The 15,134-nt window shown below is 37.1% G+C and overlaps 1 protein-coding gene across 6 annotated transcripts in view; it reads right to left on the bottom strand.

The window, feature by feature from the left end:
* CEP112 (centrosomal protein 112) overlaps nucleotides 1-15,134 on the bottom strand; it is a 402,227-nt gene that overhangs the window by 318,523 nt on the left and 68,570 nt on the right. For all 6 annotated transcript variants that reach the window (XM_034641416.1, XM_034641414.1, XM_034641415.1 and 3 more), the window contains 3 exons: nucleotides 8,006-8,092; nucleotides 5,520-5,619; nucleotides 2,194-2,312 (listed from right to left, as the gene is read on the bottom strand). In XM_034641416.1, coding sequence (XP_034497307.1) covers nucleotides 2,194-2,312; nucleotides 5,520-5,619; nucleotides 8,006-8,092 — 306 coding nt within the window. The remainder of the gene's footprint in view (nucleotides 1-2,193; nucleotides 2,313-5,519; nucleotides 5,620-8,005; nucleotides 8,093-15,134) is intronic.

The raw sequence follows: 15,134 nt of genomic DNA, 5'->3' as shown, positions 1-15,134 counted from the left end.
ATGGATAAACAAAATGTGGTATGTCCATTCAATGAATTATTCAGCCTTAATGCTGACTGAACTCTATTCAGGACACAACATGATGAAACTTAAAAACGGGGTAAGTGAGAGAAGTCAGTCACAAAATGCCACATAGTGCATAATTCTACAGGCAAAACTCTAGAGACAGAAAGTGGATTACTGGTTGCAAAAGGCTGGAGGAAAGGGAAACAGGAAATGACTGCCAATTGGTTTCTCTCTGGGATGACAGAAATGTCCTAGAAATTAGATAATGATGATGGTCACGCAAACTTGTAAATATAATGAAAACCACTGAATTGTACGCACACTTTAAGAGGGTGAATTTTATGAATCATAGTCCATGTTTTTAAAGGCCCACAGATTAGAAACAACATGGTGGAGTCAGATAACTGGGAAAGTTCTGTGAAGCCAGTCCAAAAGTACAAATAAGTGTAGGGTCGTGACAGAAGGTGAGGCTTGAGAGACCCAGAGTCTCGGCCATGAAGAGCCCTGTAAATGTCCTACTGGGAAAGCACTGCAGTGATTTAAATATGGTGCTGAGGGAAACCAGATGTGTGTTAAAGACCATCAGTGTGGTGTACTGTGGGACGTGGTCTAAAGAGGGCCAGAGAGTCCAGTTACAGCAAACCTAGGAAGGGGCGATGGTCTCTGGAACCAGGGAGGGGACAGTGGTGAATAACAAAACAAGTAGAGTGAACAAACCAAGCAGAACTTAGCAAGTGCCTGGAATGTGACAGCAATGCCCCAGGGAACAGGGAATAAGGGAAAACCCCGAGGAGGAGACCGTTTTAGCAACGAAGGAAGAAGATGGGGTTTGGTGAGAACAATGAGATTTAGATCAAGGAGAGATCTTAAGCAGGTAGTTAGTTGTACAATGGACTTGGAGGGAGAGATGTAGGATGGAGATTTCTGTCAGGGATATTATGGAGGACATGCACACATATGCGGGCACACACACACCACACACACCCACATGCATGCACATACACGCACCCGTGTGCACACTCACACCACCTATCCATACAGATGCTTAATAATTTTTTAATGAATGACTGCATAAATTACAAAGTACATCTATCACCTGCTTGTTAATTTTTGGTACCTATCTTGCTTGCACCAGGTTTTTACCTCAGATTTACACGCAATTGTACGTCATAAAAAAGACCTTCAATCACGTTTTTAGTGCATTCATAGCCACTAATTACTATGCAGCTGTAAGGAAGGAAGACTCGTTAATCCAGCAAACTCAAAAATATGCCAAATTTATAGAAAAGTATAAAACCAAAATGTGACAAAGAGGAAAAAACACATAAACCAACAAAATGAAATCAGAAAAGAGCTAACTCTCAACTTCCTAATATAGCGTCAGTGTACTTCCCAGCCTCGTCCTGAAGTTGCCATCACCAGGACCTACTTCAGACCACCAGTGTCTGCTTAGAAAGGCATTTATAACTTTCAGTAAAATATTTTGAACCCAGACTATAATTGAAAGAATATGAGTTATCACAATATCTTTATGGTAGAATACCTCAAAAGAAGTGACATACTTTATTTTAAACACATACTGTAATTTGAACTAATGGCTAAGGGCTTAAGAAAGTACTATATGACTATGTGAGATTTGTTCATAAGAAGTATTTTTGTTACATTGCTCTTGGCACTGCTAAATTATATGAAAATATTTTTCTTAATTAAATTAAATGCTCCTCCAAGAATAACCCATCCACTACTGATTTTGTTTACATCAAAAACAAGTTTATACTTTAAATATTGTGTTTTCTGAAATTTCAGAAAAGAAATTATCCAATGGCCTAAATCCAAAATTGAAAAGGTATAATCTCCAAAAATGACCCTAATGCTTTTTCCCTACTAATTTTTCTTAAAATCTATAGGCTATGATAAAAAAATTCAGAACATGAAATTCAAGAATTAGTCAAAAGTAAGTTTTCTAAGTGAAAACTACTTTATAAACCATTAGACTTCCAGAAGAAAATACACCAAAACATGAACAATAGCAATTTCTAGACAGTTGGTCTGGAATTTTAAGTTATTTTATTTTCTTTTTTTCATACTTTTCTGTATATTCTGTGAGCATCCATTATTTTTATAATGAAATATATTACTTGGAAGCATAAACCTTTGTATTTTCCATCACAATCTTATGACGCTTACCTTTTTTTCCCAATCATTATTCAGAGATTCTGTACTCTGTTCACATATCTTTTTTAGCTCTGTAATCTGGTTTTCTTTGGTCTCTCTGATAACTTGACAGTCACGTATAAGGGTCTGAACTGTCAAAAATGATGAAAACATAGTTAAACCAATTCTAGTTACCTCATAAGAGTCTGATGACAAAAAATATGATTCACCAGTTAACAGTTCCATTTTTCTGCAAGTCTTCTCAATTATCTATAGTATCTCTTATTCCTTCCTTTCTCCATTTCTGCCACCACAGCCCTGGCTGAATCCATTATTACTCACTCTCTAGACAATTTTAACAGTGTGCTGGCCTCCATATCATTCCCTTCCAGGGGGTACTCTGTTGCTTTGAAGAGGCCTTTCTACAGTGCAAATCCAGCACTGTTACTCCCATACTTGAAATCTTTCTACAGTTTCCCTCACTTAAAAGGTAAAAGCCAAAAATCTCTAATATGGAAAACAACTCCTCATGATCTGACTGCTTCCTGGCCATATCTCTCACCACTTCCATATTTTTAACCTTGTACTGTAAACACACTAACCTATCTGCAGCTTCCTGAGGCCATACTCTTTCATCTATTCATGGCCTCACCGTGATCGTTTATTACACGCAATGCCCGTCCTTCCCTTGTTGAAAAACTGCTACTTTTCCTTGGTCTCAGTTCGAGTGTCACCTTCTTTATGAACCATTCACCAACCAGATTTCTACCCTTGCAGGGGCAAAAAGCAATTCCTCTTCATTCCCAGGGAACCTCATCTATTTCTCCAATAAATCACTTACTACTTTATATGTTATAGTGGCTTACTTGCCTGTCTCCTGAGGAGAAAGATATTTCAACTTTTTATCTACGGGGCATAACAAACACTGCCACACAGGCAAGTACTCAAAAAGATGTCCTGAATACATAGACAGAGGAACTCATCATTTCAATATATCATCGCTCTGAGCATGTTAAAATCATTGCCAAGGTTTATGTTACTGAAACAAAATAGGCTTCAAATTATATAAAACATTTCCCTTATAAATCTTTTAAATTTCTATCTTCTTTTTTTAAATGATTTGAATTGTCACTGATTTAAGTGAAAATGTGTTTAATATATTCATGTAAAATAAATTCTGGAGGGTAAACTAAATTCAGCTGTATGTTTGCTTGAATGTACTATTTTCCTAGCTTACTGAATATGTTCTCCTTCACTTACTTTAAGATTGCAAAATTTTCATAAACATTTCCATAGAAATTTCTCTCACTCATGTATCTCAACTATGCAGCACAGGAGGGGAAGGCGGAGAACCCAAGTTAACCTGATATCAGTCTTCAGCATCTACAGCATTTTACTCCACAATTCCAAAATTAAAACTAAGATCTGTCTGTAATTCAAAAAGCCTTAGGAAATATTATTTTTAAACCTTAGGCATGTTTAAATTGCCTGGTTTGAATCAGGGTAAGAAACGAAAACCTAGAAAAAAATTTTTAATATTTTTGTAGCCACTGATATTTGGCAAAAGAACCTGAACAAATTTCTAATTACTTTCACCAACATTTAAGACTGGAAATAAACCTAAAAATATCTATTGCATTAGTTAACTTATATATATAATTACCACCCTAAATTTCAAGGGCATTATCATTCTCTCAGATACATTCAGGCCTGGTGGTTTGGGAGAGAGCCAGTAAGTTCCATATGGAAACCCTAAACAGAAAACTCTCCCATCGCTTATATCTTACCATTCACCAAATCTTCCAAAATACCTTCTTCCCTTCCACTCTCACTAGCCTCCTCGCCCCCACCATCATTCCGGTATTCCGGGTCCTTATCACCTCTCATGCAAAGTTACAGAAGCACGGAATCAGAACATCCTTGAGTTGGAAGGGACTTTATATATTATTTATTCCAACCTCACCATTTTATAATGAGTAAGCCATGGCCCAGAAACTTCCTGATGTCATACAGCAGACACTGAACAACAGGGCTGGGATTAGAGCCCATGTTTCTAATAAGTGGAATGTGCTATCGTTCTCTCTCTCTCTCTCTCTCTCTCCTCATGCTGCCTTTACTCTAACAGACTGGAAACCAGCCTCCCCTTGTTTGGCACACCCACCTTTACCAGGCTACTTCTCCTAAAATCTCAAAATCTTCTCTGACTCTTCAGCACCTACAGGATAACCCTGAAACTTCTGAGTCTGAAATTCAAGGTCATGCTTAAGTCAGGACCAGTCCCGTGTCTAGCCCTTTTCGATCCTTCTCCTAATGCACAGGACATCCACTCCAGCCCAGCAGTTCTGCAGCACCCTTCCCACACCTGACGACACACCATTCCTATCCCTGTACTCGGAACTCTTCTCTCGAACTCATCAAATCTTACCAAACTTTTAAAGTTCCTCTCTCCAAAACGTATTTTCAACACTCACTCTCTCTACCTACCTGTTGCATTTCAATGTCTTAACCTACAATCTTAGTCAATTTTACACTTGATTACATGCTTTCTTTTCCTTCTCCGACGGAAAGTGTAAATAGGGAATACTTTTTAAATGTTTGTTCTGTCAATCACGATACCAGCATATATCACAAGGATTAAAGTAGATACTTAATGCAACGAATTTTATTAGACCAGGAGGAGTAATTTCCCTAGACTCCCCCGTGAAAGCCAGTAAGCTCTAACCTATAACCCACACAGGGCAGCTCCAGTCCAGTAAGGAGAGAGAATTAAGAAGAAGGAGGACAGTGACAGACTCATCCAACTCCTTAACCAAACCAACCACCACTGCCACCACCACCATCCATACACACACATACCTACACACACACATCCATACACACACATACCTACACACACACATCCATACACACACACATTTCCCCCACATACCACACACACACACCATACAAACACATACACTCACCCTATACACACCACATACCCCATACACACACACACACACACACACCACATATCCCACACATATACCTCATGTACCCCATACACATACATACACACACACACCACATACCCCACACACACAACCTGCACATCCACACCATACACATACACATATCCCATACCCCCACACACACAGAGCACATCCCCCATACCCACATATACACCATACACACATATCACACCACACACCTCACACACACACACAGACACACACACAGAGTTTTTTCTCAGTCATATGAAATCCCACATAAACATCCCCATGTCATGCTAAAAGGTCAGAAATAAAATTTTACTTTATACAGCCACTAAAATAAAATGGAAATGCTTTTTAAATATGAACGTAACCATACAACATCACCTTTCTTTTCAAGTTTTCTAATAGTCTCCTCCATTTCATTTTGTTTCTTTTTGTATAAAGTTTTCAATTCTTCTATTTCATTATTCTTTCTTTCTAAAATCTGCAAATGAATTTAAAATGTTTTAGTAAACCATTTTTTATATTTAGAACAATAACTTTTTTAAACAAGCACAATATTTTTTGCAATTGTATCTCAGCTAATCCCATAAATGGTTTCCCCAAAAAAAGATGTAAAAATTATATTTTAGTGCATTGAGAAAATATCAAATTAACTAGAATAACTAATTACTGAAAGAAATGCTATCAGCTTCTAATTTTCATGTATCAATTTTTGAGAATGTAAATAATAAATCAGGTGATTCTCTAAAATATAATTCAGAGATCAAAGGGTCATAAAGTAGCAGAGAGAAGCCATTAGAAAATCGGCATGTTGGCACAGCACAATCCACCCCCTGCTACCCTGGGACAGAACACCTTCAGGTAAGTGGTCCCCGGATCCTCCCTCCCTCTGGTGTCCTTTCTTTTTCATGCACAATAACAAGAATCCCCAGACACATGGAAAGATGAGCTCTAACAGGCTTCTTTCATATCTAGCTCTGCTATTATGAATAAAAAAAATCAGTTCAAAATAAGTCAAAAATCGCATGAATATTTTACATCATTGTGTTGTGCCAGAAGTTTTAAATGAATCATTTTATAAGATTTAATCATGATTTTATACTCTTAAATACATCTACACACACATGCACAAAAATAAAACAAAACAAAAAAACCCTAGAGAAATAACCAGAATGTAGTAGCTGGCGAGCAGGACAAAATATGTGCTAACAAAGGGGAAAAAAGAAAACCAAACTGAGGCAGGAGTATGAATATCTCCTTTTCTTATGGTTGGAGTATATTTCTTATACACCCAAATTCAGCGTTAAAAAAAAAAAATGGCAGGGGGCATTATTCACCAACGTCTAATCAACTTTTTTTTAGTACTTTTATTACCAGCATTTTACTTTACCTTTCATAGTTTTAGTTCCACCTCTAAGAATGATTGGTAAATTTTTAAGAAAAAGAGCTAGCTTGATCCTAAGGTTCATAAAGAAGCAAAAAAGGAAAAGAATGTATGCAAAAAGATAAAACGCTCTAATGTTGTTCCTCCCCAATTCCTGACACTTAGAAAATGCCATCTAAGCAACAAACTGATGAATATACTTTCCAAATCTGTCATAAGGTCAAGGATTTTATTTATATTTTACCTGGCGTTGCATTGCTTTCTTTTTTCATGCAGAATTTATTTTAAAAGAGAAATTCCTGGAAAGAATTTTATTATTAAATGTTTTTCTTAGAATAGATTTTTGTAACAGATGTACCAAGAAGTCTATTTCTAACTCTATTACCGTCATTTTTCCAAATATATTTTTATACTTATCTATCTTATACATCAATAGATTCTATTTCATTTGGAAATATATTAACGTTATATTAAAATTACATTGCTAAATCTCTAGCATATTTGTGATAGAGAGCTGTTTTTATCCAACCAATTTAAGCTAAGGTAAAATTCTAGTAAGAGCAGAAAGTAATACTGGCCTTTAAAATGTGAATGGGAAAGAAGAACGAAGAAGGAAAAGGATTCAATATTTTTTCTCTTTCTAACTTTCAATCAGTGGTTTCGTTTTTGTTGCTTTGAAAGAAAATGAGCCAAATAGGCACCTGACTAAATATTAATATATTTTCAGCTTTCAAGAAAGCGTGGGTATGCGATGTGCGGCCTTAAGTCCCGGCCACCATCTCTGTCCTCAGCTTCGGGAGGCAGGACCAGGCTTCGCTGTGAAACAGTAAATACCAAGTTTCTATTTGGATTAACCTTCATATATTAAAATATATAAAAATACCACTCAACTTTTTAAATCAACACTAAAACATACTAATCATTCAAATTCCATGTGGGATAACTATAAATTAATTATTGGTGCTGTGCCCATTAAGAAGAAAAATTAGTTTTCTCTAAAAAAACAAACTGAAACATTAAAAGGCATAAATCCAATGAGCTAGTGAACAAAGAAGCCTACATTCCATGCTACCATCACGATGCATGCAGTCTACACCAAACAGAACTAAATCCAGAAAGTTCCTTTTCCAATTAAAAAGAAAATTTTAATTTCCAGAAACACAAAAGAATATCAGACTAAAAGAAACGCTCGTGTTTACAGCTGATGTCTTACTTCAGCTTTTATGAAAGGTAATGATAGAATGCAGATTACAGACTATAAGAAGGGCAGCCTTCAAACAACAGAGGAAGAACTAAACGGCAATACAAACCATAAGAATACTTACATAGACACATTTGTTGGGAAGATGAAGTTTAAAGATCAATTATGCCAAATTATTAATTTAGCAAATTCCATTTATAGTACAGACTGTTATAAGCACATAAATAAGTGGATGGTGGGACGATGGTTACAAAATCTAGAATATTCCAGCAGATATCCTACCTTCTGAACGTCAGCATCATGTTTCTGCTGCAGTTTAAGCTTCTCTTCATGACATTTAGCTTCCAGCATTTTTGTTTTTATGTCCAGCTTCAAGAAAAACATTTTAAAGGTGTTATTAACATACTTTTCCCTTTGACAAAAGCGCAAAATTAAATTAAAATAATTCCCGATGTGAAAGTATCATTTTCCACTTTTTTCTTATGGCCACTGGTCTAGCAATCACATCATCTTACCAACAGGTTAGTTACATTCTTTGATTACTTCCAAGCTAATTTTCAAATAAATTTCACTGGACAGAAAAAACAAAGACTAGTAAATATAGATTCAGCAGTTATCCCCAGCCCCCTCCACCCTCAAAAGAAGTCATCTTAAATTGATATTTTGCTAAATCCAATAGTAGTTTAGCCTTTGTTTACTATCTTTGAGCCCCTCTTCAACCTTTTTACTTTTTTCTTTTCTCATATCTACTTGCTCATTAAAACTACGCTTATTTACCTATGTACTTAAATATGACAACTTGAGAGTGGATGTCCACAATGACGGCATATTACTGATAATCGCACATTTCTCTTAACAGATTTTCCAGTTCTGTCTGCTGGAATCGTAGACCCTGACTACTTCAAGGAAGTAACTTGATCTCCTTTTGAACATTTATTAACAACTCCTATCCTTAACAAACCGACACCTACTGTACCAGCGTTCTGAGCGAAGCCAGCCAAAATGTAACCGACCCTTGTTGATAATAAGGGCACATCTCAGAATTAAAAGAATAACAGTGACAGGCTGTAAGATGAACAACATGAAATTGATAATCTCAAATGTGAACGTGTTTGACCACCTGATTCCTTACCCTTTGAAAGAGTATATACTTTGGAGTCTGACAGATCTCATTTCTATTCGAATTCTAATCTCACTACATTAACTGTTATAACTCTGGGCAAGTCACCATTTCGACATTCTATTTCCTCTCCTTCTAGTTAAGATTAATTACCCTTACCTCAATGAGCTGTGAAGCTTATTTTCAATGATATCACTTAAGGAACTATACTCAGGACGATGCTTGGCACAAAGCAGGTATTCAAAAAAATTAGTCTACAACCTTCAGGAAAATTTTCTTTTAAAATATTACAAATGTACTGTCAAAATACTCTCTTGAAATTTTCTGAAATACACTTTATATTTTTCAATTGCTGTTTCAAAAAGGTGATGAATCTGAACTTAAGATAAACATGCACTATCAAATCAACACAGTAAAATGAAATTTTAGGGGCGCCTGGGTGGCATGGCGGTTAAGCGTCTGCCTTTGGCTCAGGGCGTGATCCCAGCGTTATGGGATCGAGCCCCACATCAGGCTCCTCCGATATGAGCCTGCTTCTTCCTCTCCCACTCCCCCTGCTTGTGTTCCCTCTTTCGCTGGCTGTCTCTATCTCTGTCAAATAAATAAATAAAATCTTTTAAAAAAAATGAAATTTTAAACTTTTACAAACATAAGTTAACTCAGTCTCATGATCTTTTAAACACTGAGTGGTGGAGAGGAAAGCAGTTGTCCATTTACTACACACAAGGAAGAAACTGTGACGGTTTCCATTCTTTTGCCTCTAACTCCCTTTGCTACTTCCTCCTCCTTTTAGCAGAAAGGGGGCTGGGTGATCTAAGTCCATGTGAAGATCCCCAACAGAAGCATGTTAGGAGTCTATTAAAAAGTAATCAAACTCAAAAAGCAATATAAGCAAGCTGGGCAGGTATGGGAGACACAGTTCACCGCCATATCTTTCCCCAACACCTTCAAGAGAATTTGTCATGCCTTTGGCTTCTGAGGATCAGCCCTAAATGCCATGGACTATGCTGCCATACCCAACCCACCTTCTCCCATCTGTTCCACTTCAATCTTGGTTGACCAGATAGGAATAAACACCTGACACATGCTTAACCAATCCATTAGTTGGAGAATAATCGTTCTGATGCTCTCTGTGAAGAATCTGAACTAGAACAGCAAGTTAGCGACTTAGAGAAACAAGTTCTGGAGGGGCAGCAACTGAAAGAAAGCAGATGAATCCACTATACAGAAGAGAGCAAAGCACATATACCAACACAGCAAAGACTAGAAACCACACAGCATCTGATATATGAAGTAAGCAAACTCAGGCCCTAATAGTGTCCATGACAGTACGCGTATTTGAATTTGGAGGTTTTTTGCATTCCTTTCTATTTCAGGGAAGCTTGATGGATCTCTGTTCTTGCAACCATAGAGATATATCTAAATTTGATTTTTCAGCTATAATTTTTACTTTGGTACAACATTAAACTTCAAGAAAAGTTGCAATAATAGTACAAGGAGCTCCCATATACCCTTCACCCAGATTCACAAACTGTTTATATTCTGCCTGATTTGCTTTATTATTTCTTATATCTGTATCTACTTATAGACACACATAAAACTATTTTCTGAACCCTTTGGGAGAAAGCTAGAGACATCACGCTCCTTTGTCCCTAAAAACTTCAGTATATATTTCCTTAAAACATAGGTGCTATCTTCTATAACCATTATCAAAATCAGAAAATGTAATAGAACACAATAATATTACTTAATGCACAGTCTATAGTCAAACTTTATCAATGATCACAATAATGCCATTTGTAGGTTTTTTACCAATCCAAGGTCCAACTCAGGATCACACGTTGCTCTTAGGTATCATATCAACTGTATCTCCTTTAATCTAGGACAACCTTTCTTTGTGTTTCTTGACCTTGACATTTTTTGAAGAGTACAGCCAATCACTGAATGTCCCTCAATTTGGATTTATCTCATGTTTCCTGATGACTAGACTTATTAGATTTCAGCAAGATCAACATTAACATGATGTTGTGTCCTTTTTCTTTCCATCTTATTAGGAGGAGGGTGGTTTGTCCCAATATTGCCAATGTAACATTTGATAACTTGGTTAAGAGAGAGAACACCAAGTTATCACAAGGGTAGTATTAAAAAGACAGTTTCTCTACTGCCATCCTGAAATAATAATAATAAAGGAGTATCTCTTTTCTGGAAACTCTTACCCTGACAACACAAACACAACCCTGTACTCAGGGGCATGATTCATGGTAAATTATCAGGGTTAGAATACAGAAACAATCTTACCAGTATAGTATATAAAGACAATACAGGACACAAGAGATAGACATATAGACATGCATATGTCTACGTGCATCTATATACATATACCATACGCATATGGAAAGAGAGTAAACAGCCTTGCTTAATTTAACACAAACACTGAAATTAAAAGACTGAATATAGCACTTCTAATTTGTTTGACACCCCCCCTTCCCCAGTAAGTCTATTCCAAACAACATTTAAGTTTTCTTTAACTGGGCTCAGCATACACACTATCAATTTCAAAGTGAAGAACCATGGAGGTCTACTTCAGGGTATAATGGAGTAACTAGTACCAAACACACCTCCCACCGTTAACAAGCACAAAATGGGATGAAACATAGAAGGTGACCATTCCCAGGTATTAGGAAACAGGCAGTGTGATACTGTCATCCTCCTAAGCTGAGCCCCCAATATCATTCTGGCTCTCTGCATGGGCACAAGCACAATCCAAGTAGAGCCCCAAAGCTCTACTGAACTGAGAAGGATAAGGTCAGAGCTCAGGACAGCTGAAGAAGCTGGAATCTTTGAGTACAGGGCACTAGGGAAATGGGAACTGCCAGCAGGAGCCCCCGCCAGTCCTTGAGCATGGACTGGGATGTGTGTGCATTTGGCGCACTGGGTGCAGGCACTGGGTAAATAACAAAGCCTGGCTGCTATAAGGTAGAAAATATAATAGATACCACAGATTGCATGGTGCTGTGAGATACCGAAGGCCCAGCCCAAGCAAACTGAAGACATCTTCCTAACAACTTGGGAATACCTGNAAAAAAATGAAATTTTAAACTTTTACAAACATAAGTTAACTCAGTCTCATGATCTTTTAAACACTGAGTGGTGGAGAGGAAAGCAGTTGTCCATTTACTACACACAAGGAAGAAACTGTGACGGTTTCCATTCTTTTGCCTCTAACTCCCTTTGCTACTTCCTCCTCCTTTTAGCAGAAAGGGGGCTGGGTGATCTAAGTCCATGTGAAGATCCCCAACAGAAGCATGTTAGGAGTCTATTAAAAAGTAATCAAACTCAAAAAGCAATATAAGCAAGCTGGGCAGGTATGGGAGACACAGTTCACCGCCATATCTTTCCCCAACACCTTCAAGAGAATTTGTCATGCCTTTGGCTTCTGAGGGTCAGCCCTAAATGCCATGGACTATGCTGCCATACCCAACCCACCTTCTCCCATCTGTTCCACTTCAATCTTGGTTGACCAGATAGGAATAAACACCTGACACATGCTTAACCAATCCATTAGTTGGAGAATAATCGTTCTGATGCTCTCTGTGAAGAATCTGAACTAGAACAGCAAGTTAGCGACTTAGAGAAACAAGTTCTGGAGGGGCAGCAACTGAAAGAAAGCAGATGAATCCACTATACAGAAGAGAGCAAAGCACATATACCAACACAGCAAAGACTAGAAACCACACAGCATCTGATATATGAAGTAAGCAAACTCAGGCCCTAATAGTGTCCATGACAGTACGCGTATTTGAATTTGGAGGTTTTTTGCATTCCTTTCTATTTCAGGGAAGCTTGATGGATCTCTGTTCTTGCAACCATAGAGATATATCTAAATTTGATTTTTCAGCTATAATTTTTACTTTGGTACAACATTAAACTTCAAGAAAAGTTGCAATAATAGTACAAGGAGCTCCCATATACCCTTCACCCAGATTCACAAACTGTTTATATTCTGCCTGATTTGCTTTATTATTTCTTATATCTGTATCTACTTATAGACACACATAAAACTATTTTCTGAAACCTTTGGGAGAAAGCTAGAGACATCACGCTCCTTTGTCCCTAAAAACTTCAGTATATATTTCCTTAAAACATAGGTGCTATCTTCTATAACCATTATCAAAATCAGAAAATGTAATAGAACACAATAATATTACTTAATGCACAGTCTATAGTCAAACTTTATCAATGATCACAATAATGCCATTTGTAGGTTTTTTACCAATCCAAGGTCCAACTCAGGATCACACGTTGCTCTTAGGTATCATATCAACTGTATCTCCTTTAATCTAGGACAACCTTTCTTTGTGTTTCTTGACCTTGACATTTTTTGAAGAGTACAGCCAATCACTGAATGTCCCTCAATTTGGATTTATCTGATGTTTCCTGATGACTAGACTTATTAGATTTCAGCAAGATCAACATTAACATGATGTTGTGTCCTTTTTCTTTCCATCTTATTAGGAGGAGGGTGGTTTGTCCCAATATTGCCAATGTAACATTTGATAACTTGGTTAAGAGAGAGAACACCAAGTTATCACAAGGGTAGTATTAAAAAGACAGTTTCTCTACTGCCATCCTGAAATAATAATAATAAAGGAGTATCTCTTTTCTGGAAACTCTTACCCTGACAACACAAACACAACCCTGTACTCAGGGGCATGATTCATGGTAAATTATCAGGGTTAGAATACAGAAACAATCTTACCAGTATAGTATATAAAGACAATACAGGACACAAGAGATAGACATATAGACATGCATATGTCTACGTGCATCTATATACATATACCATACGCATATGGAAAGAGAGTAAACAGCCTTGCTTAATTTAACACAAACACTGAAATTAAAAGACTGAATATAGCACTTCTAATTTGTTTGACACCCCCCCTTCCCCAGTAAGTCTATTCCAAACAACATTTAAGTTTTCTTTAACTGGGCTCAGTACACACTATCAATTTCAAAGTGAAGAACCATGGAGGTCTACTTCAGGGTATAATGGAGTAACTAGTACCAAACACACCTCCCACCGTTAACAAGCACAAAATGGGATGAAACATAGAAGGTGACCATTCCCAGGTATTAGGAAACAGGCAGTGTGATACTGTCATCCTCCTAAGCTGAGCCCCCAATATCATTCTGGCTCTCTGCATGGGCACAAGCACAATCCAAGTAGAGCCCCAAAGCTCTACTGAACTGAGAAGGATAAGGTCAGAGCTCAGGACAGCTGAAGAAGCTGGAATCTTTAAGTACAGGGCACTAGGGAAATGGGAACTGCCAGCAAGAGCCCCCGCCAGTCCTTGAGCATGGACTGGGATGTGTGTGCATTTGGCGCACTGGGTGCAGGCACTGGGTAAATAACAAAGCCTGGCTGCTATAAGGTAGAAAATATAATAGATACCACAGATTGCATGGTGCTGTGAGATACCGAAGGCCCAGCCCAAGCAAACTGAAGACATCTTCCTAACAACTTGGGAATACCTGGGCATCCAGCTGAAACACCACAAAGGCCATATTTAAGGCTTATCCTAAACCTACCCAACAAAGTCTAAAAGCAAGACTTTATAAGATCTTCAGAAGAGACAGAGCTTGTAGATTAGATCCGACCGTGTTCGAGGAGTTTGGGAAATAACTTTGGCTTTCCACATATTTACCTTAATAGAATGTGAAGCCAAGTTTACACAAGTTAGAGGTAACTGGCCAATAACTGAACAACCCATAAGAACAATAACAATAAAAATCACTATACTATAGTGGAAGACCACAGAAACTAGAGGTCTAAAATGTATCACACACAATGACAATGTCCTTTACACAGAAATTAATAAACATGAAAAAAAGAAAAATGTTGTATATAGGCAAGAACAAATAAGCAAAAGAAGTTAATAAGGCCCAAGATGAACCTGTTTGGCATATAAGACTTTAAAACAGTTAATATAAATACTGCAAAGAACTAAAGGAAAATATATTCAAAAAATTAAAAATTTATTTTAATGAGAGGACAGGTAAGGAATCTCAGCAACATAATGGAATTATAAAAAGAAACAAATGGAAATTTCAGAACAGAAAATTATAATAGCTTAAAGGAAAAAAATCCCTGGATAAGCTTAATAATACATTTGAGATTGCAGAAGAAAGGTCTATAAATTTGATGACACATCAATAGAAATGATCTAATCTAATGACCTGAGTGGAAAAGAAAAAAGAGTAAAGAATTAATGAAAAATGAACAAAACT

The sequence above is a fragment of the Ailuropoda melanoleuca genome, chromosome 13 (genome assembly GCF_002007445.2).
Source record: "Ailuropoda melanoleuca isolate Jingjing chromosome 13, ASM200744v2, whole genome shotgun sequence".
Classification (NCBI taxonomy): domain Eukaryota; kingdom Metazoa; phylum Chordata; class Mammalia; order Carnivora; family Ursidae; genus Ailuropoda; species Ailuropoda melanoleuca.
The sequence above is the reverse complement of the archived record's forward strand: the minus strand, read 5'-3'. Positions and strand labels throughout refer to the sequence as shown.